We start from the raw sequence: 27,264 nt of genomic DNA, 5'->3' as shown, positions 1-27,264 counted from the left end.
GTTGCACCTGCGGCGGGCCAATAGGAAAGAGAACTGGGTCGGCCAGGGGTTTGAGAATGAGACAGCCTGCAAAAAGGGGCGGGAATCGAGGCGGGTGGCTGGTGTCGAAGCGCAAGGGGTGGGGAGAGGCGGGCGGCTGGCTGGCGAGGCTGCCCCAACCACAGCCAGAGCAACCTGCTGACGGGTCGGCCGCGGCCAATGGGAAGGTGGGCGGGTGGGGAGAGGGGGGTGCGGCCCAGGCGCTGGGCAGCCACGCCCTCCCCGGAGCCGCAGGGCTGGGGCGGAGCCAGGCTCGCGTCAGGTGGTCCCTGGCGTGCAGGCGGTTCTGGAGGTGGGGCGCTGCACGGAGAGGGGAGCGGCACCCGGCGGGCGGCGGCGGGCACCGGCTGAGCGAGAAGGTACCCGCGGTGGAGGTGGCCAGGCCGCCACAGGGCGCCGGAGCGGGCAAGCGGGGGCTGCGGCCCGCCGCGCCCCGATGCTGCGGTGAGCATTCGCCTTCCGCGCATTTCTCGCTCCGCGCGCCAGCCAAGGCAAGCAGGTTCTCCCCAACCCTCCCGCCCCGGCCCTACCTGCGGCCGCCGCCGCCGTCGGGGGAGGGGGCTCCCCCCAGCTCTGCGGAGCCGCATGAACAATAGGCGGCGGCGGCTCTTGCGGGCGGCGGCAGCCCCGCACCCTATGGATCGGCCGCTTCATGGAGCCCTCCAGAGCGCTTCTCGGCTGCCTGGCGAGCGCCGCCGCTGTCGCCCCGCCAGGGGAGGATGGAGCGGGGACTGGGGTCGAGGAGGAAGAGGAAGAGGAGGAGGAGGCGGCGGCGGCGGCCCCCTGCGAGCTGGTCTCGCACGCGCAGCTCCCCTACTGGACGGCCGTGTTCGAGTACGAGGCGGCGGGCGAGGACGAGCTGACCCTGCGGCTGGGCGATGTGGTGGAGGTGCTGTCCAAGGACTCTCAGGTGTCTGGCGACGAGGGCTGGTGGACCGGGCAGCTGAACCAACGAGTGGGCATCTTCCCCAGCAACTACGTGACCCCGCGCAGCGCTTTCTCCAGTCGGTGCCAGCCCGGCGGCGAGGACCCCAGTTGCTACCCGCCCATTCAGTGTAAGGAGGAGAGGTGCGGGAGCCCGGCGGGAGGAGGGAAGGGTGATTGAGGCCAGGAAAGAAGGGATCCCCTTGGGAGCGTGAGTTTGGAGTGAAGGACGATTGACCCAGGTGTGGATGCGTGCGCGCGCTCTGGGGCCGCGGGGGCTTTTGTTGGTGGGATGGATAAAATAGAGACGTCGCAGGGCCCCCCTGGAACCTTTGGCGGTTGGGCTACTTAACCTTCAACTGACCACTTCAGCCTCGGCTTCTGATTTTTCCACATCCGGAAGCCCCTGCATGAGACTCTCTCCATTCGCCTATTTCCCATTTCTTTGCCCTCCCCCCTCCAGTCTGGAAGAAGTTCTACCAAGCTAGTGGTTTCTGTCTTAACCTTAGTCCCCAAATCTGGGACCTTTGCCGACCTCTTCTACTGCCTGTCCCCGCTGCTTTGAAGGAGATGGAAGGTGTCTCCCGCTGGGCTGGACTCTCAAGTCCCGGAAGCCTGCGCGAGCTCAAGGCTGAAGTGTCTTTGAAATGTCATGTTGATTTCTTGGATCCTAATCTTGTATCCTGGAGGTTGTATCTTTAGGAGTCTCACTGTTTGAATAATGTGCTAGGAAGTTTGTGGGGGAATGGTGGAGTGGGGACGAGGTTGGGTGGAAAAATTATTAGAGAGGGAAAAATATTTCATTCCCCCTTGAGAGATCTGGAGTTTAAAATGCAGTGCCTGAGTTCCAGTCCCTCGACCCCCAGGCTATTCAGACGATATATTTTTTCCCTTCTCCTCACCTCAGACCCTTTGTTTTTAGAGCTGGCGGTTGTCTAGGGTGAACTGTGGTCAGGGGTCACTTCCAGGGGCTCTCTCCCACTGTCCTGGCTTTCATCAGTGTCCCAGCCCCCTGTAGTGAAATTTTCTTTCATTTTCCAAGGGAGTTAAATTACCATTAGAATCCCTCGGTTAGTAACACTAGGTGTTTTTTTAGAAGAACTCTAACACATCAAATCAAAATTCTAATATCTTTTTCTGCTCCTCTTTTCTTATTGGTATTTTGAATGTCAAATTGTTGTTGAAATCTTTAGGTCCTTTATTTCTCTTTCTCTCCTACCTTATGTTTTCACAGTTCCGTCTTTATAATGCCAGGAGACAACAAATTACTTTCAGTTGTTTCAAGGTGCTGCTGCATCTTTTTGGTACTGGGAATAACTTTCTCAAGATGAATGCTAAGGGTCCCTGCATAGCCTTCTGAAATAGAATTGAAGATGAACTTGGTCATATATTGGAAGATATATGAATGGTCTGGCATGTAAGAAACATTTGTATTTTTTTTTTCACATGGGCAGGCACCGGGAATCGAACCCGGGTTCTTGGGCATGGCAGGCAAGCACTCTTACCTGCTGAGCCACTGTGGCCCACCCAACATTTGTATTTTTAAGCCATCAAGTTTGTAGTTATTTGTTACAGCAGTCCTGGGAAACTTAATACAGTAGATACTAATATTACCAGCATACCCATTTATGGAAGGAAAAAGCTGAGAAACTACCCAAACATCAAAATCCGGAGTCAGCACATTTAGTCAGTGACCTACCTGACCAACCCATGAAAACATAGTGTATTTTTGAAAGTAATTCAGATTTTAAGGTTCTATCTGGGTGAAGTTATATGATTTTTCAGGGACGGCTAGTACCAGAGTGGAAGAGCAGTGTAGGATTCTTGAGCAGGAACTCAGTTTCTTTAGTATTTTGTGCTTTTGGCTGTCAGAGTGGTGAGATGTGACTATGACTTAGGCCAGAAGGACCCATCCATGGAGAGCCAGATGTGTCCACAGTGTGCTGCATTAGAAGCTCCTTTTCCATTAGGTGCCCAGAACTTATCTTTATTGTAACATAAGTTACCTTGGATAGAGTGGTAGTAGGAGGTATCTTGTGCTTATTGAAAGAATTGACTTGAAGTGCATGGCATTTGAAGGTCTTGGTAAGTTCTTTAATTTGATCGCACTGGGAGTTTTAATCTTAACTGAAATTAGTTCTTGATAATTCAGAAAATTTAATTCCCATCAAAAGTCATTTATTGAGTACCTAGTGAAATATAGGCACTATGTTAGGTATTAGGGGATAAAGAAATGATAAGTGTAAGTTACATGAGGGAAATTGATGATGTAAATATATAATTTCAGTGCAATGCTTTGATATAAATGGACATAGGAAGTTCCTGGCAGATGCGCCTCTAACCTATATGCTTTGTCTTCTAGTTTAGCCATTCAGAAAACAAAGGTGATCAACAACCTTACCTCCAAAGACTTACTATAAAATCAAGCCACTAATGATTCTTTTCCAGAAAAACCCATTTGAACGTTCCTTCTGGGGAGTGTGAATAGAGGACACTAAGCTAAGCAGTAAGGTTCCATTTTAGTTTTAAATATTGATTTTCAAGGTGAAAATTTTTGTTTTAAAACTTTATTTAAAATAGAAGAGGGAGAAATTACTAAATCTTGTGATATATAGTAGTGTCATTAGAAACCACTTGCATTTATAATGAGCTTTTATTCCCCTCATTATAGATACTGAGAGTTTAGCTCTCCATGGGGATGACAAATATAAATAACTCAGGAACTTGCTCATCTTCTTTATTTTAGTGAAAGATGAAAAATGTATAGCCCCAAATTTGTCATTTTGGGAAATACAATCCTAGGGATTAAAGGAAAAACAGTTTCTCTTATAAGAGTTGTGACTGTTTTCAAGCAGAGCATAATTTAGGTGATTACTAATTCACATTTCTTTTTCCTACATCCACTAGATACATAAGGATGCACTCTCAGATGTACTTGGGTTTTTACATGAGTAGAATATGTACTTGTCCATACCTACCAGAATGCACCTATACAATCAGTTTCCAAGGATACAATTAGAGGGAATAACATCTTGACTCCAAAAATGAAGGAAATAAGATTTTATTCCTAATATTCCTGGAACTATGCTTCCACAAAAACTGAAAAATGTACTGAATGTAACTTGACCTGATTCTTATTTAAAACCAGGTCTTGACTGGAGCAGGGAAGAGAAGGAGAGCCCCACATCCTGTCAGCTACTGCTGAAGGTCTTATTCCTACGCAAAGGGACTTAGCAAGGAAGGAAAAAAGAAAGTCTGTTTTTCTCTCTTCTGGTTCTGTCTTCTGGTTGAAAGCTGTGTTCTATATTTGTCTCAAAGACTGGTCTTATATTTCCTTAATTAAATAGCAAGAAGCTGAGATTTTATGTTTTACTGAGAGAGAACTTATTGCTTTTGCTTTTCCCACAGAGATTTTCTGTCTTTTTGTGAAATGCCATCAGAGGAGCTGTCCTTTCAGCACCTACCTAGTTCAGAAATCATGTCTTTTAAACTCTCCTGCATTTAAACAGAAACCTACTGTGTGTTCAGAGCTATGCTTTGGACCAGAGAAAAGAAGGAAGAGTGCAAGAGAAAATAAGACAGTTAATTTCCTTAAGGAGAATTCAATTCAGTTGGGCAAATAAGTTGTGTAAATATACGTTTGTTAAATAAGCATAGACCTTTTCATCAGTGTAAAAGCTGGTAAAAAATGAAGACTCCTTCCCCCCAGGACCAAGAATGTAATTATGTAATTTATATATTTGTCCAAGAAAGTTTCTTCTTTCTCATTAACCATAGGCATATTTTTCTCATTCAGAAGGATGAGATTAGGCAAGAATTACTAATTAGCCAGGATTCATTTTAGGACCCAGAAAACACCCAACCTATTTTAAGCAGAAAGGGATTTAGCACAGGAAATTGGGCACTTTCAGAATTGTTGGAAGGGCTGGAAGAAGAGGCTGTCAGCTGGACCTCTGGGAATAACTGCCAGAACAACATTGCAGAACCGACTCACCAGGGGAGCTGCTGCTTCCATAACTGGGAAGGTACAGAATCAGGATCTGCCACTGTTGTTGTTGACTTCAAGAACACGCTTTTGTAGCTGCAGTCCAAAGGCAATGCTGCATTCCTCTGCACATCTACAGACCTGGTGATTGGACACTGACGTACGGTTACCAGAAAACTCTGCTTCTCAGCAGCCATGCTTGCCAGGAGAAGCAGCAGCAACGGTGGTCACCATCTGACTTCTGCCTTCCAAATTGTCTGCATCTAGTTGGCAGGACCTAATATGTATCCAGAGCCCTTGTTATAAGAGAGCCTGGTAAATATAGTTTGTAGCTTTCTAGCCTTTGTTCTACCAAAAGTCATGCTAGAAGAATTCTGGAATGAATGTTGATTGCTTATCTACCATATCTATCATTCCATTTATTCTGCAGGAAAACTATTGGCTAAACAAGAAAACAACTTTTTTTAAAACATATTTTATTGGGCAATGCAGTATATATTCAAAAAAACAATACACTTCAAAGCACACTACAACAATTAGTTATAGAACAGATTTCAAAGTTTGGTATGGGTTACAGTTCCGCATTTTTAGTTTTTTTCCTTCTGGCTGCTCTAAGACACTGGAGACTAAAAGAAATATCATTATAATGACTTAGGAATCATACTCATTTGTTAAATTCTGTCTTCTCTTTTATAGCTCCACCTTCTCCTTTGATCTTTTTTTAATTTTTTTTATTGCTATATAATATATATTCATATACCATGTTATCATCCAAAGTGTATAATCAGTGGTACACAATGTCATCATATAGCTGTGTACTTTTTTTCTGTTTTGTGAAAAATAATGTATATAAAAGAGCAATAAACTTCAAAGCACATCACAACAATTAGTTGTAGAATATATTTCAGAGTTTGGTATGGGTAACAATTCCACAATTTTAGGTTTTTACTTCTAGCTGCTCTAAGATACTGGAGACTAAAAGAATTATCAATCTAATGATTCAGCAATCATGCTCATTTGTTAAACCCTACCTTCTCTGTATAACTCCATCATCACCTTTGATCTTTCTCTCACTCTTTAAGGGTATTTGGGCTATGCCCATTCTAAATTTTTCACTTTGGAAGGGGCTGTCAATAATATGGGGTGGGGAATAGAATGAGTTGATGTTCTTGAGAGGCTGGGTCCTGTGCATTTCAGGACTCATTTGGTCTGGGGATCCATCTGGAGGTTGTAGGTCTCTAAAAAGTTACCCTAGTGCATGGAACCTTCGTAGAATCTTGTATAACATGCAAGGTGTTCTTTAGGATTAGCAGGAATGGTTCTGATTGGGGTATGGCAAATTTTAATAGGTAGCAATGTCAAAGTACATTTTGACAAGTAGTTATAGAACAGATTTCAAAGTTTGATATAGGTTGCAGTTCTACAATTTCAAGTTTTTCCTTCTAGCTGTTCTAAGACCAAAAACAAATATCGATATAATGATTCAGTGGTCATACCCATTTGTTAAATCCTAACTTCTGGGTTATACTTCCTCCTTCTCTTTTAATTTTTCTCCCAATCTTTAGAGATGCTTGGGTTATACTCATTATGACTTTTTTTTATCTTAAAAAGAGGTGTCAACAATATGGGATAGAGAATAGTATTGGTTGATATTCTTGGAGAGACTGGCCCCTCTGGGTTTCAGCACTAATCTGGCCTAGGAACCATCTGAAAGTTTAAGGTTTTTGAAAAGTAAACTTAGTGTGTGCAGCTTTTGTAGGATCTAGGATAGAGCCCTGGGTGTTTTTTAGGGTTAACAGGATGATGTTGGTTGAGTATCTAGCTGAAGCTTGCATCAGAATAGCCTCTTGACTCTATTTGAACTCTCTTAGCCACTGATACCTTATTTTGTTACACTTTTCCCCTTTTTGGTCAGGAGGGCCTTGTAGATCCTATAGGGCCAGGCTCATCCCTGGGAGTCATGTCCCATGTTGCCAGGGAGACTCACACTCCTGGATGCCATATCTCACACGGGGGAAGGATAATAACTGGACTTGCAGAGTTAGGCTTAGACAGAGAGAAAGTCTGACGTGATAAACTTTTGAACAGTTGGAACATTTGGGATCAGGAGCTATACATTTTATATGCCTTAAGACAGTCCACTCAATTTTTCCTGAGTTTCCTTTGTGTAGATTGCCAGTTGTATTGCAAAATACAAATGAATATTAACCCCAGATGAGATAGAAGAACTATAATTAAGCAATAACAGATTTTTGAACACTACCAGCATCTGAGAGGAGAACGGAGGAGTAGTAGGGCTGGCTGAGGAAGGAAGGGAACAGCCAGCAGTGGACAGTTCCTCTTTTGGTAATGCCAAAAGTTCAGAAATATCTTTGTTTCTTTATAAGTGTTTTAGCAAGGGGTGACTGTTCTCTATAATTGCCTTGCTAAATCCAATAAAATTTTCTTTTGCTGATCTGAGTTTGGTTTGTTTTCTACTGTAGTAGATTCCTTCCTTTCTTCATTCCTTCCTTCCTTCTTTCTTCCTCCCTCCCTCCCTCATTTTCTCATTCCCTCCCTCCCTTCTTTTAGCTGTCTGTTGCTAAACTACTAAATGTTTGGCATGATGGCATGATGAATAAGGCAGATAATCTCTGCCCTTGTGGATCTTGCAATCTAGCAAATATGATGGGCATTGAGCAAGTATTCATGACCCAGGTGAATCTTACAAGACAGAAAATACCCTGGAAGTACGTGATAGGAGCCTGACCTTATACAGTCTGGGGATTAGGAAAAGTTCCTCTATGGAAGCGACATTTAACCTGAGACCTGAGGGATAAGTGTGAGTCAGCCAGGTAAAGACAGACTGGAAAGATAGAGAACAGGTCTTCATGAGAGAAAAATAAAATAATGCTCTGCTCGTATGGCACTTAGCACCGCATCTGGTCCGAGATTTATAATCACGGGCAGCTATTGTTATCCGTGCATGAAAGTCTTTTCCAAACAGAGCTAAAGGTATAATCAAGTACCTCATGTTCAAACTGTGGTTTCAGAAGGGAGAGTGAGCACTTGTGTGGGATACTGGGCACATCAGGGTTAGAACCATGGCACAGATCACTGCTGGAGTAAGATGTTCCCTATGAGCTTCCTTCTCCACATATCATAGTCACCAGGTCCTGGTAGAACCAAGTTTAGAATCCTAGATTTACTGTGGGCTTACTGTTTTCACTGCTGCTGAGGTTCAGACCTTCAGGTTCTCAGGCCTAGGAAACTGCCGTGGCCTCCTAGTAGCTCCTTTTACTTAGGTTCTTTGCCCTTCTTGTTATTCTCTATGGCAGCCAAAGTTGGTTTCCTTTCTGAATCGCGGGTCTAATGCCTTCCTCTTCTTAAGCACATACGAGTCCTAAGTATTTACAGTGTGAAATTCAAGCCCAAAAGAATGGCTTAAAATGTTTTGCAACCAGGCTTCTACTAATAAGGCTTTTGAGCCTCATTTCCTGTCCTAATGCATATAATCCAGCCTCATAAAACTCCCTTGAGTTCCTAATGTGAGAGTTAGACTCTCACGCCCCTTGTTCTTGCTTATGTCTTTCCTTCTGCCTAGATTGTGCTGTTGTACCCTAATGCCCTTCATTGCTTGACGGGCTCCCACCCACTTGTTCTTTATGGCCCATTTCACATGTTCCCTTCCCTGCAACTCCTTTCCCCATTCACCCTACCCCACAGTGAAAGTTAGTGGTTTTCCTAATACTCTGATCAAACTTCCTTGAAGGTTTCTTCTTATATATATGGTTTGGTTTATTGCGTGTGTCTGCCTTGGCACTGGATTGTGTGCCTCTCACCACCTGATATGTAGTAAAAACTGAATAAGTCTTACAAAAACGATTTCCCCCAATGTTGCCTTTAGATAAAGTAGTTGGTCTTGATTCAGGATTCTGTATGATTGTCCAAGTGGAATTTATTTAATGAGTGCCTATTATGGGGTAGCCAGAAAAGATAATGCTACAGAAAATAAGGGAATCACAGTTCCTGCTCTTAGGGCATTTCCCTTCTGATGGGGGAGAGGGAAAAGGCCAAGTGAACAGACACATTACTGTGTTTACCTATCTAGGATGGTTGATTGGTGTCTCCAGAATGTTTTGACCTCTTTTCTTTTTTTCCTCTCTTTCTCAGTGTTAGAGATTGATTTTGCGGAGCTAACCCTGGAAGAGATTATTGGCATTGGGGGCTTTGGAAAAGTCTATCGTGCTTTCTGGATAGGGGATGAGGTTGCTGTGAAAGCAGCTCGCCATGACCCTGATGAGGACATCAGCCAGACCATAGAGAATGTTCGCCAAGAGGCCAAGCTCTTCACTATGCTGAAGCATCCCAACATCATTGCCCTTCGAGGAGTGTGTCTGAAGGAACCCAACCTCTGCTTGGTCATGGAGTTCGCTCGTGGAGGGCCTTTGAATAGAGTGTTATCTGGAAAGAGGATTCCCCCGGACATCCTGGTGAATTGGGCTGTGCAGATTGCCAGAGGGATGAATTACTTACATGATGAAGCAATTGTCCCCATCATCCACCGCGACCTCAAGTCCAGCAACAGTGAGTATAGAGAGCTGGGGCTGTAGGGGTTAAGAGCAGTTTTAGACTTGGTCCATGGATGCAGTTGGAGTGGATTCCAAGTGGAATCCTAGTGGATTGTAAAACTCCTCACTGGAAAGCATTCCATCCTTGAGATGTAGGGGTGGAATGGGTACCAGGAAAAATGGATTTAGGAAGAAAGGAATAAAACACCTGAGGAGGTGGGAGAATTCTAAGCTCATAGTAACAGGCAAGACTGGGAATGTGTAATTCTGATGTGCTATGCAAGAGAACATGTAGATTTATTTTGCCACTTGAGAGGGGTGCATCTGTAATCACAAAAGGGATTTCCCTCTGGGGTGCAACAATGGGTAAAACAGCCCCATACTACCTGTTTGAATTTCTACATAAACGCAGTCAGAGGAGGCAGTATAAGAAGAGGAGATTGTAAAGCAAACCTCAGGTAATGATGCCAATTTGGAGAGCACGACCTGGCTGGTAGCCCAGGGATGGTATTAATTAATTGCCATAACTACCTGGTGGTTAATAGCAGGGAATTGAGAAGTAACTGTTTATCAGACACCCGGAACTCATCAACTGGGTTGTAAAACAGGTTTTAAACATAATTAAATGGTTAGCTTGTATAAACTTCAGTGTCCCACCATGGCTGAATCAGAAGGGATTGGGAATATGCTTCTTTTGGGTGATAATTTGTGCCCTCTCTCACCTAAACTGAATGGTAGAGAGGATACAGTTGCTTATGGTACATGCTTAAGATCACTATGAGCAATCTTTCCCAGAGAAAAGGGCATTTGAGTTGAATGACTTTGGGGATGGCGGGGGCCCCAGGGATTTCACTCTCTCTGGATCCTTTGCTTTGAGCTGAGAAATCCTTCAGATTGGTTTCATTATGAGCTATTTTTGTTGATGCTATTGTGAATCTATTTACTTTAAAACATACATAGTGTTTTTTCTTTATTAGAGAAGTTGTATATTTATAGAAAAATCATGCAGAAGATACAATGTTCCTATATATGCCTCCCCCAACACACAGTTTTCCTTATTATTAACACTTTGAATTAATGTGGAGACTTTATTATGACTGATGAAACATTATTGTTGTAATTTTACTCTTAACAGTAGCCCGTAGTTTATATTACGGTTCAGTGTGTTGTACTTATTCTAGAAACATATATGCACCCTAAAATTTCTCCTTTTATCCACATTCAAACATATGATTCAGTAATGCTAATTAATTGCATTGAGGATGTGCTGCCATCACCATCATCCATTACCAAAACTTTTCCATAGTGCTAACTAGAAACTCTGTACTAATTAAGCGGTAACTCCCCATCCCCTACCCCATGGACTTTTGTTTCCTTATTCTCTTTTTCATTTATCTCTGCCCTAATTTTTGTTATTCCTTTTCTTTCACTTGCTTTGGGTTTAGTTTGCTCTTCTTTTTATAGTTCTTTCAGTTGTGAGGTTAGGTCTCACACTTGAGGTCTTTCTTCTTTTTTTTTTTTTTTTTTTTTTTTAAAGGAAAGACAGAGAGAAGGAAGGGAAAGACAGAGAGAAGGAAGGAAGGATAGAAGGAAGGAAGGAAGGAAGAAAGGGAAACATCTTTAAACATTTTCTTGTTTTTATTGTATTCTGTTTCTCCGTTTTTGTTACATGGGCTGGGGCCGGGAATCGAACCGAGGTCCTCCGGCATAGCAGGCAAGCACTTTGCCCGCTGAGCCACCACGGCCCGCCCTCTTCTTTTTTAATGTAAGCATTTAGAGCTGTAAATTTCCCTGTCAGCATTGCCTTTGCTGCATCCCATAAGCTTTTGTATGTTGTGTTTTAATTTTCAATTGCCTCAAGATATTTCCTAATTTCCCTTGTGATTTCTTCTTTGACCCATTGGTTGTTTAAGAATACACTGTTTAATTTCCACATATTTGTGAATTTTCCATTTCCCCCTTAGTTATTGATTTCTAGCTTCATTCCACTGTGCTCAAGAAGATGCATTATATGACTTCAATATTTTTGAATTTGTTGAGACCTATTTATTGAACTTTTGTGACCTAACATATGATTCTATCCTAGAAAATGATTCAGGTGCATGCTGTTGGGTAAAATGTTCTGTGTAAATTTATTAGGTCTAGTTGTTTTATAGTATCATTCAAGTCTTCTATTTCCTTATTGATTTTCTGTCTAGATTTTCTACCCATTATTGAAAGTGTATATTGAAGTCTTTTACTATTAATGTAGCCCTGTCTCTCTCTCTCTTCAAATCTGTCAATTTTTGCTTCATATATTTTGGGCCTCTGTCATGACGTGCATGTATATATTTATAATTGTTATGTCTTCTGATTGAACTGACCCAATTATCACTAATATAGTTGTGCTGGTTTGAAACTGTTATATATTCCAGAAAAGCCTTGTCTTCTAATCCTGATTCAATATTGTAGAATAGGTTGTTTCCATGGAGATGTGGCATACCCAATTGTGAGTGTGACTTTTTGATTAGATGGAGATGTGACTCCACCCATTCTGGGTGGATCTGGATTAATTTGCTGGAGTCTTTAAGAGAGCTCATGGAGAGGGAAAGAGCTCAGAGCCCACAGAGGCACTGTTCTAGTTTAATAGCTGCCAGAATGTGATATAGCGGAAACAGAATGGCTTTTAAAATGAGGAATATATTAAGTTGCAAATTTACAGTTCTAAGGCCATGAAAATGTCCCAATTAAAGCAAGTCTATAAAAATGATCAAATTAAGGCACCAAGAAGAGGTTACCTTCACTAAAGAAAGGCTGATGAAGTTCAGGGTTTCTCTCTTAATTGGAAAGGCACACAACGAACATGGCGGCATCTGCTAACTTTCTCTCCAGGTTCCTTGTTTCATAAAGCTTCCCCGGGGGTATTTCCCTTCTTCATCTCCAAAGGTCTCTGGCTGCCTGGGCTTTCGTGATTCTCATGGCTGATGACTTATGGCTCTTGTGCTGGTTTGAAAAGATGTATGTCCCCTAGAAAAGCCATGTTTTAATCTAAATCCCATTTCATAAAGGCAGAATAATCGCTATTCAATACTGTATGTTTGAAACTGTAATCAGATCATCTCCCTGGAGATGTGATTTAATCAAGAGTGGTTGTTAAGCTGGATTAGTTGACAACATATCTTCACCCATTTGAATGGGTCTTGATAAGTTTCTGGAGTCCTATAAAAGAGGAAACATTTTGGAGAACGAGGAGATTCAGAGAGAGCAGAGCAGAATGACATAGCTGCGAGAAGCAGAAGCCACCAGCCAACGACCCTTGGAGATTAAGAAGGAAAATGTCTCCTGGGGAGCTTCATGAAACAGGAAGCCAGAAGAAACTAGCAGATGATGCAGTGTTTGCCATGTGCCCTTCCAGATGAGAGAGGAACCCTGACTGTGTTCACCATGTGCCTTCTCACTTGAGAGAGAAACCCTGAACTTCATCGGCCCTCTTGAACCAAGGTATCTTAGATTGGACATTTCTATAGACTTGTAATTGGGACATTTTCTTGGTCTTAGAATTATAACTTAGCAACTTATTAAATTCCCCTCTTTAAAAGCCCTTCCATTTCTGGTATATTGCATTCTGGCAGCTAGCAAACTAGAATATTTCCAAAATGTTTCCTCTTTTAAAGGCTTCCAGTAAACTAATCAAGACCCACTGGAATGGGTATGTAGACCTTGGCATAAAAACAGACAGTGACTAGGTATAATTCAAATAAACAGACAATGAATGGGTATAATTTCAAACAAATAGGTGGCTTCATATGGCTCTAGAAAAGGATAAGCTCTTCCATGGTTCTTTGCATTCTACTTACATTTCTGTCATTGATTTCCAGTTTTATTAAGCTGTGCTCAAACAATACAGTCATTAGTTGTGATTTTAACAACTGGGTATGCTTATTTTGGTCCAGTATATGAACTATTTCACATATGCTGATAAGACACATGAAAAGAATTCTGTACCCTGGGAACAATAATCTGTTATTATTATTAGTTAGGGCAAGTTAGGCAATTGTGCTATTGAAGTGTTGTGCATACTAACTGATTATACTTACATCTCCACCAATTATTTTGGAATTTCAGATTATGTCATTTTATGCTGTTTGTTTGGAAGTTATGCCATAAATGCTTATAAATTTGGAATTGTTATATCTTCCTATTAAATGAACTTCTTTATCAGGAAAAAAAAACAATAAATTTCAAAGCACATCACAATTAGTTGTAGAACAGTGTTTGATTCCTTTTTAAAATTTATTACTTTATTGAGCTTCTCATATAATTCATGCATTGTTTTCCTGAAATCCTTTATATATTTATCTTTTTTTTCTATCTCCTTGAGCATATTGAGGGTTCTATTTGTTTGTTTATTAAGTCTTTGCCCAGTATATCCTAAATTTCACCTTCTTTGTTGATGGTTTCTGGACTTTTATCTTGTTCCTTAGGATGGACCATCATTTCCTGTTTCTTTACTTGTAATCTTTTTTTGCCCAGAAAAGCCATGTTTTAATCCTGATCCAATGTTGTTGAGGCAGCCATTTCTTTTAATTCTGATTCAATATTGTAAGTATAAAATTTTGATTAGATTATATATGGAGATGTAACACACCTGATTGTGGATGTGAGCTATGATTAGATGGAGATGTAACCCCACCCATTCCAGGTGGGTCTTGATTAGTTTGCTGGAGTTCCTTTAAAAGAGGAAACATTTTGGTCAGAGTCAGAGCTGACAGACAGAGCCAAGAGAAACCCAGAGCAGAGTTGACACAGATGCCGACACTTGGAAATCAGAGACACAGATGTTTGGAGATGCTTGGAGCCCAGCAGATGTCACCATAAGATGTTAAGCAAACTTATGAGAACCTGGAGAGAGCGAAGGGAAACCAGGAGATGAAAGCCAGCTCCATAGATGCAAAGTGAAGAGCCCCCATAAGAACAGAGTCTGAAGGTAATGGAGCCCAGGAGCAAGGGACCAGCAGATGCCAGCCATGTGACTTCCCAGCTGACAGAGGTGTCCCAGACCAATCACCCTTTCTTGAGTGAAGGTAACTTCATGTTGGTACCTTAACTTGGACACTTTCACTTCCTTAGAACTGTAAACTTGTAACTTATTAAATTCTGTTTTTAAAAGCTGCTCCATTTCTGATATACTGCATTCCGGCAGTTTATAAACTAAAATAACACTGTACATTTTAATGTTTTAAAATGTTAACTCTAGGATTTAGTCTGTTTCTTAAGTTTGTATCCATCTAGTGATATAACAGAGATTTTCTTGAATGCCAGCAGCTAATCAAAACAAACCTATGCAAAAAGCACCCTTTCTTTGCAAATTGGCTGTGATTTGGCTGTTGATCTCCTTCAAAGTTTAGCTCTCTTATCAAGAAGATCAGCCCGAGGCAAATATGAAGTACAAGATCATCTCTATCTTTTCTGAGCCCCTGTCTTGTCCTGAGCTTGAGTTTGCTAGTGGCATTAGGAAATCCCCTATTTATAGGTATTCCAATGCTCCCTCTACTCAGCATGAAATAAACATTCTCCCCCTACAGGGTACCTTGCTGATGACTTAAAGCAAGTAATCCTTTTCCCTAGGCAGTTTTGGCTTAATTGCTTTAGCTGTCTGCAAACTGCTTCTCACTGCAGGGCAAGTTTTGCCTGCACTGGCAAGAGAGGAGATTCTTGGTTTAGCATTTCAGTCTGCCAACCTTCAAGCACCCCAGCATGCATATAGGAGTTTATTCTGCTTCCTATAGAACAGCACCAGATACCCAGAATGGGATCACAGGCTGACTCTACACTATGCTGGGGAGTGGGGGTGGGGTGGGGATGGGGCGGACCAGCAAAGGTGCTGTGCATCTTCTACTGTTTTTCTTTTTTTTGTATGCTGTATGGCAGGAGTCACATTTCATTCTTTTTCAAGTGAGTATCCTGTTTTTGTAGTACCATTTGTTGAGTTTTGTTTATTTGTTTGTTGTGGGAAGTACTTGGGTTGGGAATTGAACCTGGGTCCCTCATGGCAGGCGAAAAGTCTACCGTTGAACTACCCTTGTACCTCACTCCTACTGTTTTTAATACTGCCTTTTTTTTTTTCTTCATTTGACTTGCCTAGTTACTCAATCTTTTAACAGTCTTCCAGAGGTTTGAGGCAGATGGCTCTGCCAGTTTTTGATAGTTGTTCAAAGCTTCTGTGGGAGAAGAGAACCCTGGAGCATCTTCTGTCACCATCTTGGTTGATCGCTATACCAAAAAATAGGTTATTAAATAATATAAGTAGTATGTGTACAATGTAGAAAAGTGAGAAACTGTAGATAAGTAAAATAAAGAGAAAGACAATGACACTCTTATCCCAGCCCAGCACACCCGAGACCAAAGAACATGTTAGACAAAAGATTACCCAAGAGTTTAATTAGGGGCTTATTGGCAGTAGAAGAGTCTTCCCAATGGCAGCCGAGTGGCAGATGAAAGTCTGCACTCCACCCAAAGCCAAAAGATGAAAAAGAGAGAGAGACATGTCCAGGGAATGGCTTAAAAAATTTTAAATCTCTTGGGATTTGATTACAATGGAGTTTCAGCAGAGTCTCATGAGATTTGGTTATTAGGGGAGGGGGGGTTTTACATTCCTTGACCTTTCATGTCTTTTTCCCGTCATACAGGCTGCCGTGTGCAGTGACTTGCTCTCAAAGTGGAGGAAGGGGCAGGGCCTGGGCCCTGATTCCTTAAGACTCTTTTCCTTCAGCGTGAACAATTGTTACATTTGAATTATCCTTCCAGATATTTTTGTCCATCTAAATTATATATATATATTATAAATGCATACAAAACAGCCCTTAGTACCCTTATATCTTCTAATGCACCCTCAACCTTAATAATAGAAATATTTGTCCTTGCAAGAGTATGGGACCTTGATATATATTTTTTGATATAATGTATGTAAAGGATTTAAGTTTGCCTAAAATAAAAGCCTGGTTTTTCCTTTTCTTTTGCCATGATCCTATATTGTTATCTTATAGCTATACCCACTCCTGCTACAAAAATCTGTTTTTTTAAATGTATTATATAAATTAAAACTTTTGGTGACTCCTTTTCAAAGTAATTGCTACCTAGAGACTGCTTTGGTTGGTGGGGTAGGAATTAAATGTGTTGATAGAAAATGTGGTGACATAGAACTGATTTGTTTTTCTCATATCCTTATACCATGCTGGGATAACTAGGCAAAGAGCCCTAATCTTACTTAATTAAGCCCATCTAGAAAGTTGGGATAGGATGATGGAATTGGAAAATTAATAAGTTCCTCTATGAAGTTTAAGCTATGAGTATACTTTCAAGCTATATATACAAGATTTTACCTTTTATGAAATTTGTGTTTGGAAGTCTAGTCTAGGCTCATGTGAAAGAAAACTACCTTTCCATGGCTCTGCTATTTGCAGGAGATGGTGTTCTAGTTTGCTAGCTGCCGTAAAACAATTTACCAGAAACGGAATGGCTTTTAAAAAGGAGAATTTAATAAGTTGCTAGTTTACAGTTCTAAGGCCACGAAAATGTCCCAATTAAAACAAGTCTATAGAGATGTCCAATCTAAGGCATCCAGGGAAAGATACCTTGGTTCAAGAAGGCCAATGAAGTTCAGAGTTTCTCTCTCAAGTGAGACGAGACATGGCAAACACAGTCAGGGGTTCTCTCTCATCTGGAAGGGCACATGGCCAACACAGCATCATCTGCTAGCTTTCTCTCCTGGCTTCTGTTTCATGAAGCTCCCCAGGAGGCATTTTCCTTCTTTATCTCCAAAGGTTGCTGGCTGGTGGACTCTCTGCTTCTTGTGACTGTGTCATTCTTTGCTCTCTCAGAAATCTTTCGCATTCTCCAAAATATTTCCTCTTTTATAGGATTCCTATAAAGTAATCAAGACCCACCCAAATGGGTGGAGACACATCTCCGCTAATCCAGTTTAACAATCACTCTTGATTAAATCACATCTCCAGGGAGATGATCTAATTACAGTTTCAAATATATTTCAGTACCACAGTACTGAATAGGGATTAGATGAAATGGTTACCTTTACAAAATGGGATTAGGATTAAAACATGGCTTTTCTAGGGTACATACATCCTTTCAAGCCAGCACAGGTACTATTTTAATTGTTCCTGTCAAAACGATTGATATCTGGAAATGTGCATGGTCCATTGGACTGCATGTTGGTGCTGATGATGACAGCTGCTGTAAATCCCACAGAGTGTTGCAGAGGCTCCAGACATTTGTCTGTGGATGGGTGTTTGACTGGGATTGTATGTATACAATGTGAAGCTCAATGACACCATTATTCTTATTCCACCGTGTGCGTTACTTGAGCATCATTTTAGATATATTGTGACGCTTTTTGCCCTTTGTCTCCAGCTTGGGAGTTTTAACTTCTTTGTGGTTTGTAGACTTGGGACATTGTCCTGCCTTCCTTGATCTTTCAAGAGAGTTGAATTTTGTTCAGTCATTTGAGGACATAATACTAGGAATTATATGTGTTAGTTGACTGAACTAATTGAGGAGAGAGTTTGTATATATGGTTTCCATCTTCTGCCTTCCAAATGTGTGCATCTAATTGGCAGAACCTAATTTGAATCTTGAATCCTAGAGGCAAGAGAGTCTGAGAAATGTAGCTTTTAGCTTTCTGGATTTTGTTCTTCTAAAAGGTATGCTAGAAAGCTTTTGGAATGGATGCTTATATACTTATAAAAAGCCCGTGCTTATAAAAATTGATTGATGTGCATCTGCTCCATCAAACTGGGGAAGACCAGTTACTTGATTGTGAGCTAAGGAGCTAAGATGGTCTCTTAGTGAAAGATCATTCTTTTGTGGTGAGGCAGATGAATTGGGGGATTTTGTATAGTAGGTAGCTTGGTTTGAAGGCATGGGGCAGAATAGAATAGCAGTTAATAGTGGTGATCAAAACATCAATTAGTGTCAAATGAGGTGATAGAAAAGAGCTTTGGAAAATGAAAAACCTTACCCAAAGTGAAGGTAGCGTTATTACTTTTATTCTTCTTCTAAACAGCTACTTTCCTCCTTGTAGAAAATGCAGAATAGCATAGAGGAGAAAACTGTTTCTGTCTTTCCGTTTTTTTTCTGTGCGTTTGCTTATGTTTGCTTTCCACTGAATAGTATTCTAATAAACATGTTGCTTGTTTTGTACTTTTTTCCTCCACTTGTCAGTACTCCCCAACAGGCCACTTTCCTATATAAATAAATATTCCTCTACCACAAGATATTTAAAGGTTGCCCAGTATTTCATTTCGTTAGCTAAGCCAAACCCCTACATCACTGTAACAATAGCTAATGCTCCTCTCGAGTGCTCTGTATGGGTCAAGTACTGTCTAAGCATTTTACGTGGATTCTTATTGAGTCCTCATAGCAGCCCTATAGAGTAAAGAGTATACATGTCTCCATTTTACAGATGAGGAAACTGAAGCTCAGAAGGAGTCAGTCATTTCTGTAAAGTTTCACTGCCGATATGTTGCAAGGCCAGAGTTTGAACCCAGGTCTGACTCCTCAGCTTGTGTTCCTAATCACTACACTCTATTGCCTGTACACTCCTGTTTGACAGCTGGGGTCTATCACCATGTTGTTTTGTACGGTCCAGTAGTGCTTTTAAAAAAATTGTGTTGTGATAGACTATATGAAACATAAAATTTACCATGAGTGACATTTAGCACATTTACAATGATGTGCAACTGTCACCAAGTTCCAGAACAGTTTCTTCACCCCAAAAGGAAACCCCATACCTATTAAGCAGTCATTTCTCATTTGTCCCTCCCCTAAGCCCAAGCAATCACTAATCTGCTTTCTGTCTCTATGGATTTGCCAGACTCCAGATGTTTCATATAAATGGAATCATATAACATGTGACCTTTTGTGTCTGGCTTCTCTCATGATGTTTTCATGGTTCATTCAAGTTGTAGCATATATCAGTACTTCACTCTTTTTAATGGCTGAATGATATTCTGTTATATGGGTATACCACATTTTGCTAACCCATTCATCAGTTAATGGACATTTGAGTAGTACTTTAGTTTTATATGATTAGCAATACTATTACTCTGCCCATAACACCCTAACAGACATATTTCATTAATATATGATTTATCTCCTGCATATACTCTCTTTAAATTTCAAGCAACTAAATTTTATAACTGGAATAGTAGAGTTGAGTGGTAAAATGGTTTCTTAGGTGACCTCCAGTATGTGTGGAGCACGTGAACTGTTTTTAAATTAAGCACGTGACTGCTTAAAGGTATGGGGTTTCCTTTTAGGGTGATGAAACTGTTCTGGAACTTGGTGACAATTGCACAACATTCTGAATGTACTAAATGTCACTCATGGAAAATTTTATGTTTAGTGTAGTCTATCACAATACATTTTTTTTTTTAGAGCACTACTGGACCACACAAAATACCAATACAATTTGAAAAGCCTCCTTCTTTTCAAATATCAACTTTTAAAGTTCTCACGAGGTGTCTTTGCTTCCTTAGCTCCCTCTTCTTCCTTTAGGGATACTCTTCCCATAAGCCAAACTGGTTTCCCCTTTTCCCCTGGAACACACTCTGTGCTTTAGAGCCACTGTGTCTGTGTCACACTCACCTTTGCTGTAGGAATACCCTTGCTTGTAGGGCTGCCTTAGCGTCACCTCTCCGCCTGTCCACACCCTACCATCTTTCTGTGCTCAACTCAATCAAACCTGGCTACTTCTCTTTACTTTATCATCACTCTAAGTACTCATTCAGTGCTAAACACTTATTACCTGATAGCATTTAGAAGAATATTAGAATGACAAGGCGGTAGAGTCTGAAGTCCAGCAGTTGCAAGCTCTAGTGCCTCTCAGCCAGTGTATGTAAATTTGTGAATAACTGGCATCAGACAATAGGGCTTGGTGGGAATGTTGAAGTGAGTGCATGCTCCACCTAAGGGCATTCACAGGCCAGTGAAAAACACAACAAAGCGTGGTACTGACCTGCATTATCAGGTTGCATGTATTGGTCTCCTCTTTTTGTTGACTGTGATTTGAAGGACATCCCCTGTGGTCCAAACAGATTTGCATCTTTAGCATTGAACATAGTTCTGGGTACATAGTAGGACCCTCAATAAATGTCTGTAGAATGAATGACTACAAATGAGTGAATGAAATATCACTTGAAGTGATCTACTTACGGCATCTCAAAATATAAAATTGCCCCTTCTCTTATCTTAGGATGTCTCTCATGCCTCACTTGCATGGAAGTTGCTTTTCATCCTCATTATAATCTCCACGCCCTTGATCTTTCCTGACTGAGTCCATCAACTGTTTGGAATGCCAGAACCTAGCATTTCAATAGTGTATTTGTTACCAACCTTGAAAGCCCCTACCCTCTTCTCTCTCAGCCCCCTTCCTGGATGTCAGCGCTAACTAATTCTCTCTGGCTGCTGTCTCTACTGCTGTTGCCTGGCTCCCAGGTGTTGTTGGATTAGGCCACTCCATGGTGTTGCCTGGGCCCATTACCAGTCTCTTCCATCCAACTCAGTGCACCTTTTGTTCCCAACTTGTGCCTTCCCCGCTGTGCTCCGCACAGTGCCCCACTTTGTGAGTTGTTTGTTTGGTTGTTACGCTCACGTTCAGAGACCCACTTAGGGCTCTGAAGGGGGCTTTTGCATTCCCCTTCCTAATTCTGCACTCACATGTGCTTTGTGGCCATCTCCAACCTTCTCTTGGAGTTCCTAAGGTTGGGAAGATGGAGACTTTCTTTCTTGGAGTCTGAGAAGCACAGTGCTTCTACCCTTTCCTTGACCTCAGGCAATAATGTTCCAAGGCCAGTAGTAAATTTGGGCTGAACTCTGGGCAAAGCCCCTGTCCTAGTTTGCTAGCTGACAGAATGCAATATACCAGAAACGGAATGGCTTTTAAAAAGGGGAATTTAGTAAGTTCCAAGTTTACAGTTCTAAGGCCTTGAAAATCTCCAAATTAAAGTAAGTCTATAAAAATGTTCAAACCAAGGCGCCATCAAGAGGTCACCTTCACTCAAGAAAGGCCGATGAGTTCAGTGTTTCTCTCTCAACTGGGAAGGCACGTGGCGAACATGGCAACGGTCTGCTAGCTTTCTCTCTTTGCTTCTTGTTTCATGAAGCTCCCTGGGAAGCATTTTCCTTCTTCATCTCCAAAGATCACTGGCTGGTGTTTAATACACACAACTGATTGAGTCACATCTCTGTGGAGACAACCCGATCAAGTTTCTAACCTATAATACTGAATAGGGATTAGAAGGAACCGTTGCTCCCACAAAATTGATCAGGATCAAAACATGGCTTTTCTAAGATATATAAATCCTTTCAAACCGGCGCAGCCCCTGACAGGGATTTCTTGTGGCTGAGATCTTGCTATCTGCTATGCTTATGGAACACTGTGACCCACAGGTTTCCACTGTTTCTAGCATACCGTACAGCACATTCCAACCTCACAGATGAAGCAACTCACGATAGGTACCCTCATCTATATAGGGCAGAAACAACTCTATAAAAGCAGTTTTGCCCATAAGAGAATACAATAACCATAAATAACCATAGACTATTCCTAGGGTGGATCTGGAAGGCAGTAAAATATCAGCTAGAGAGTCCAATCCCCATTCAATTTCAAGAGGTAAATAAATGACTCTTACGGATATTGCTTAAGTGCAGTCCCAAATGAGATACTTCCAGCCTGACTTGGGTAAATCTGAATTTTTCTCCCCATTATTCTCATTTTGGTGTTTGTGGTTCTTTTGCTACAAGCTCCCTCTTACAGAGATTTGGAGGTTGACAGATGCATGTTGAGGATTTTTCCTGGCAGAAGCTTATATGCATTTAAGGAATTTGATTTTCCTTTGGTTTCAGGAGGCTATAAGTAAGGTTAGCCAGCAGCTAGCAGGTAAGTCCCAGAGCACTGAGAACAGTTCATGAGTAGTGTTTTCCATGAATACAGAGACATATTCTGCCAGCCAAAGTAAATATGTAAGCTGAAATGAAGCAAACTACCAGCCAGGTAAGCATGACTCAGGGGAAACCAGTGAGGCCAGGTGGTATGACCTGAGGCCCGTTCTATTTCTCAGTTCTTTAACTGTGGCTGGGAATCTTGGCTTTTCCCTTTTTACCCTGGGCCTTTGTGGCCCTCTCCTACACAAAGATAATTTTCTTTCATGTTCCAGTTTGAGTGCCTGGTGTTGGGAATAAAACAGTAAGAAAAAACAGACATGGCCCTGCCCTTAACGAGCCTTCTGTTGGGTCTTGGAGACACATGCTAATCAAAGCAAAATCACACAAAAATATAAAGTCATGACTGTGGTAAATGCTGTGAAGGGGAGATGGTTGGTGCTATGAGAATGACGAATACAGGGGCATGTCTTAACAGAGGCATTGGAGAAGGGTTTCCTGGGGAAGTTTTGTTTCAGATGTGATCTGAAGGTGTGAAGAGCAGTTAAGAGACAGCGTGAATGAGATACGCAGGGTGAGTGAGTTCCAGGCAGGGAGACCAACAGATGCAAATGTTCAGGGAGAACCTGGGCCCTCTTCCAGGAGGCAAACGGCTACGGATTCTTTTGCTTCAGTCCTTTGCTGTTGTTGGTGGAGCCATTTGAGAAGTATTTAGAGTTCAAAAAGAAAATTGATCTGTCTGTGGGACATTTGTTCAGTGTCTACATATGTCTTCATTGATCCCCAAGGTGACTGGAGTTCAGCCTGCCTTTCCTTCCTATTTGGCCATCATGGGAGCTGCATGGAGCTATGAGCAACATTTAGGCACCTCTAGAGCCTGTGTTGGAGTTGGAGCAGGAAGATGGTGTTGTGTGAAAGATTTTGGTAGGAGTTTCTGGACCCCTGATTAAATTCCTCGGTTGGGCCAAAGAGAGCGGGAAGGGCTTAGGAGAGTGGTATGGGCTCTGATTTTCAGATGATTCTTTAGTCACTTTCCCTTTACCTCAATTTCCCCTGTCTTGAGCCATTATTGCCTTGAAAGTTAAATAAATTATTATGCTTTCCTGTTCCTGCATCCTTCACCAAACAAACCTGCCAACAGCTAGCCGGTGACCTCCACCTTTCACAGGTGGCCTGCTGCACTGACATCTCTCAGGGTCAAGATGTGTAGTTCAGAATCTCCAAGGAGATGAAACAAGAGCCTTCCTATCTCTCCTTTCCTCTACATCTCTTGGAAAGTTTTCCATTTCTTAACTTGGTGCTTCATCTCGTTCCTATGAACTTGTTCAGGGTCACTATGGACAGGGAAACTGAGACCGCAAAGTGGTGATGTCTGTGGTCTGAATGAGTGAAGAGCAAAATGCAGCTTCTTTCCCTTGTCCAGGAAGTCCTTCTCTTTACCTTGGTGTCCCCTTTAATGCTCCCACCAGCCTCTGTAGAACCACACTTTGCTCCTCTTATAAAGTAAGGACTCTCAACATAGGGCCCACAATGCCCTCCCCCACCCCAGGATCTATGCAAAATGTGTATAAGTTCATTTTGAAGGTAGAAGACCATAGCTTTTATTAATCCAAGGCTTAGAGAAGGTTATGAACCAACCTGCATTATGAGGTTCAATCAGTCATTATAGAGAACCTCTTAAATTGGGCATCTGGGTAAGTGGTAGACTGGTACAGCGCAAGGATACCTGGCCTGTGTGCTGTTCTTGACACTGACCTGCTGGGTGACCTTGGCCAAGTCTTGTAATCTCTCTGGACCTCAAGATTCCTCCTCCATCAATGAGAAGTTTGCATGAGCTGGTCTCTGAGGTCCCTTCCAGGGCTGGCATTATGTAGCTTAAAGAGTGAATGTCTGTGTTTTGGGGACATGTAATGGCTACACTGTTTGTTGGAACCTGTGTGTCAGATTATAGTGTGCTCAGGTACCCCCCCCCACCCCCCCACCTTCCAGGGATCTTGTTGCTGGGGCTGAAGCCCCTGAAAGGGAATCACAGCCAAGTGGTTTAGGGGAGGAAACAGTTGACCGCAGCCCACAGGTGGTCCCTTCCCCCATTGCCGCCCCGTCCTCCTGAATCCTGAGGGTGTACACAAAAAACTCAAGAACAGCCTTTGTCCTGAAAGCAGTTTAGGTACTCAAATGCCTCGGAACTGAGCAAGGGAACTCTGGTTATTTTAGAGCTTTGCTGCTGCTGCTTTGATTTTCAGGACTTCATTTGTTCCTACCCATTTCTCTGAGTTGGCATGGGGCTTTTTCAAAGCAGGCTCAAGAATCAGCCTAGAAAAAAAAAAAGAGTCAGCCTAGGTGGGTCAATTTGTGTGCCTCTGGGTCCCCACTCACCAACAGATCACAGGCAGACCTTGTTCCCATGAGCCAGAAAGCAGAGGTCTTAAAAGGTGGGGATTGCAATTTCTTTGCCCTCCTGACTTCCTTAGGGTTTTTTGCTCTCTGTAGGAAACTTGGAGGTTTTGATCAGAGAAGAAAGCATTTTCCCCCTTAAGCTTTGTTTTGGAAACTACCTTGGTCTAATGGAAAGAACTCTGGCTTGAGAGTCTGACAGACTTGAATTTTATTTAAATCCAGACTTTGCTGCTTCCTGTACACCTGACCCTGGGCATGTGGTTGACCTCTCGGAGCTCCAGGAATCTCATCTGTAAAATGTGGATGATATAGAAAACAGTAGTATTATTTAGAAATGGTATGAAATTATATGTGCAAAGTAGCACATGGGCACTGCATTCAATAAATGGCGCCTCACTTCTTTTTCCTCTTTCCAAGGAGTAATGGAGGAGCAGCTTCTTTCCATTCCTAGTTATTTTAGTATATGGTTGGGTTTCCCTTTTTAAAGTGGCATAAGATTCTAGGCAGCCTTGAGTTGTCCCCTCCCACGGAAACATGCAGATTTATTTTAGCCTAAGCTGCAGAAAGGAATCAGTACCCACCAGCCCCTTCTAACCATACATGGGCCTCTGTGGAAAAGGTTTGTGTCTCTCTGTTCCCTCTGGACCCAGCCTTAAATTCTGAGTGCTCAGCCCCCTTGAAAATACTGCTTCATACTATCTGTTATGGCCTTTGGCCTGACTGAATGGGACAGCTGGCCAATTTTATGGCTCTGCTGGAACTCTCAGCTGATAATTAAAGTGCTTTTTGCTCCAGGAGGAAGGCAATAATTTCTCTCACTCCCTTCTCCACCTTATCAGTCTGCCACAGAGGTCAAAGGAAATGCCTTTTTTCATATCCCCCTTCTGGCTTCCCCGAGTCAACTTAGAATTCTTGTGGCAGTCTTTTTTTAAAGACTTTGAAATATTTAAGGTGAGTTGAGATCTTAATTTTGAGTTTTGTCATCTTATTTTGGATGGAGGGTGAAGTGTATTTGACTCTTTCCCTCTCCATATAATAGTTTAATTTCCTTCAGCTATTGTACAAATCAGTTTGTGCCCAGCTGTTAGTAGGTTCTCAAGAAGTGTTTCTGGTTTTGATCAGTATGCATTTTCCCATGCATTGTGCTTTTAATCATATATTGAACCTCACAGACATTCTCCAATTAACACCACACCTCTTCTACTTTGGAGCCCAGTTTAGGATGTAAACTCCCTTTGCTTTTGGAGATTAACCCCCTTGAGCTCTGGGTGAGTCAAGGTTTGAATCCTGGCTCCATTACTTGCTAACTGAGTACCTTGAACAAATGTATTACATTCTCTGTGCCTTAGTTTCTGCAGTTGTGAAATGGAAATAAAAATAGTACCTCTTATCTCATTTCATAAAATAGAAGTGAAGATTAAATAAAATAATCTAGGTGAAACTCTTAACAGTGTCTGGCACTTAGTAAGTTCTCTATGTTGACCATTGTTTAGGTAATTCCAGCTGCTACTCTTATTCTCTCAGTATTTAGACCCATAATTTATGCTTATACTTTGTCTTGTACTTGTATTTTCAATGTTTTACTCATATTCTCTCCAATTATGGAATAGATTTTTTAAATTCAAAATGTGACATATGCACATGGTAAAAAATTAAAATAGTACAGGATCAAAACACAATGAAAAGTCAGTCTCCTTCCAAGCTCAAACCCTAATTTTACTTTTTAGAAGCAAGTGCAATAAGGTTTTTTTGTGGGGGGGAGGGGAGTAAGGGGATGGCTTTCCTTGGGAATTTTTTTTCCGTTGATACATAGGAATCCCAGTAAGATTCTTGACAGTAAAGGTGTTATTGTTTTTCTAATATCTCTTCTTTCCATTTTCCCCTGCTCTCTGTCATCCCATAGTTCCATTCCCTCCCCAACATATGCATAATCTAGGGCTTTGCATATAGCAGTCCAGATATTTGGCAGTAATTCCAATGTTGTTATGAAATCTTGCCCTTGCTCCTTTTTTTTTGCATTGGCAGGCACTGGGAATCGAACCTGGGTCTCCAGCACAGCAGGCGAGAACTCTACCTGCTGAGCCACTGTGGCCCACCCCCTTGTTCCTTTTTGAGTGGACTCAGATTTCTTTACTGAATGAGCTATTTGCCCTTATCAAGCCCTTGCTTTTATATATCCATTTGATAAACTTTTTACAAGCTTGGAGTCTGAGAGGAAGGTGTTCCTTGTGGCATCTTAGAAAGTCAGAAGCCTATTGTTCCTTCTGGAATTACCCAGCTGTGAAGGCTCTAACTGTCCCTCCATCCCTAGGAGTAAGGTTGGAGGGAGGGGAGGGGCCCATTGCAGCAGGCCCTGGCAGTCGTCCATCCTATAACTAAGGCCTTTCTCTGCAGTTCTTCATGATTGTTTGCAACCTGACACGCATGCATTGC

The 27,264-nt window shown here is 41.9% G+C and overlaps 1 protein-coding gene and 1 long non-coding RNA gene across 3 annotated transcripts in view; one reads left to right on the top strand and one right to left on the bottom strand.

Moving 5' to 3' along the window:
• The first annotated feature begins 691 nt into the window (after positions 1–691).
• Positions 692–27,264, top strand: part of MAP3K9 (mitogen-activated protein kinase kinase kinase 9) — a 102,863-nt gene continuing 76,290 nt past the window's right edge. Inside the window, exons 1-2 of the mRNA XM_077122883.1 lie at positions 692–1,094; positions 9,101–9,514. Of these exons, the coding sequence (XP_076978998.1) occupies positions 692–1,094; positions 9,101–9,514 (817 nt within the window). The remainder of the gene's footprint in view (positions 1,095–9,100; positions 9,515–27,264) is intronic.
• Positions 25,026–27,264, bottom strand: part of LOC143651287 (uncharacterized) — a 34,568-nt gene continuing 32,329 nt past the window's right edge. For both annotated transcript variants that reach the window (XR_013159952.1, XR_013159953.1), the window contains one exon: positions 25,026–25,121. This is a non-coding gene — a long non-coding RNA (uncharacterized LOC143651287). The remainder of the gene's footprint in view (positions 25,122–27,264) is intronic.

This window comes from Tamandua tetradactyla, chromosome 12, assembly GCF_023851605.1.
Source record: "Tamandua tetradactyla isolate mTamTet1 chromosome 12, mTamTet1.pri, whole genome shotgun sequence".
Taxonomy (NCBI): Eukaryota; Metazoa; Chordata; class Mammalia; order Pilosa; family Myrmecophagidae; genus Tamandua; species Tamandua tetradactyla.
This window is presented reverse-complemented; position numbering and strand designations above follow the sequence as displayed.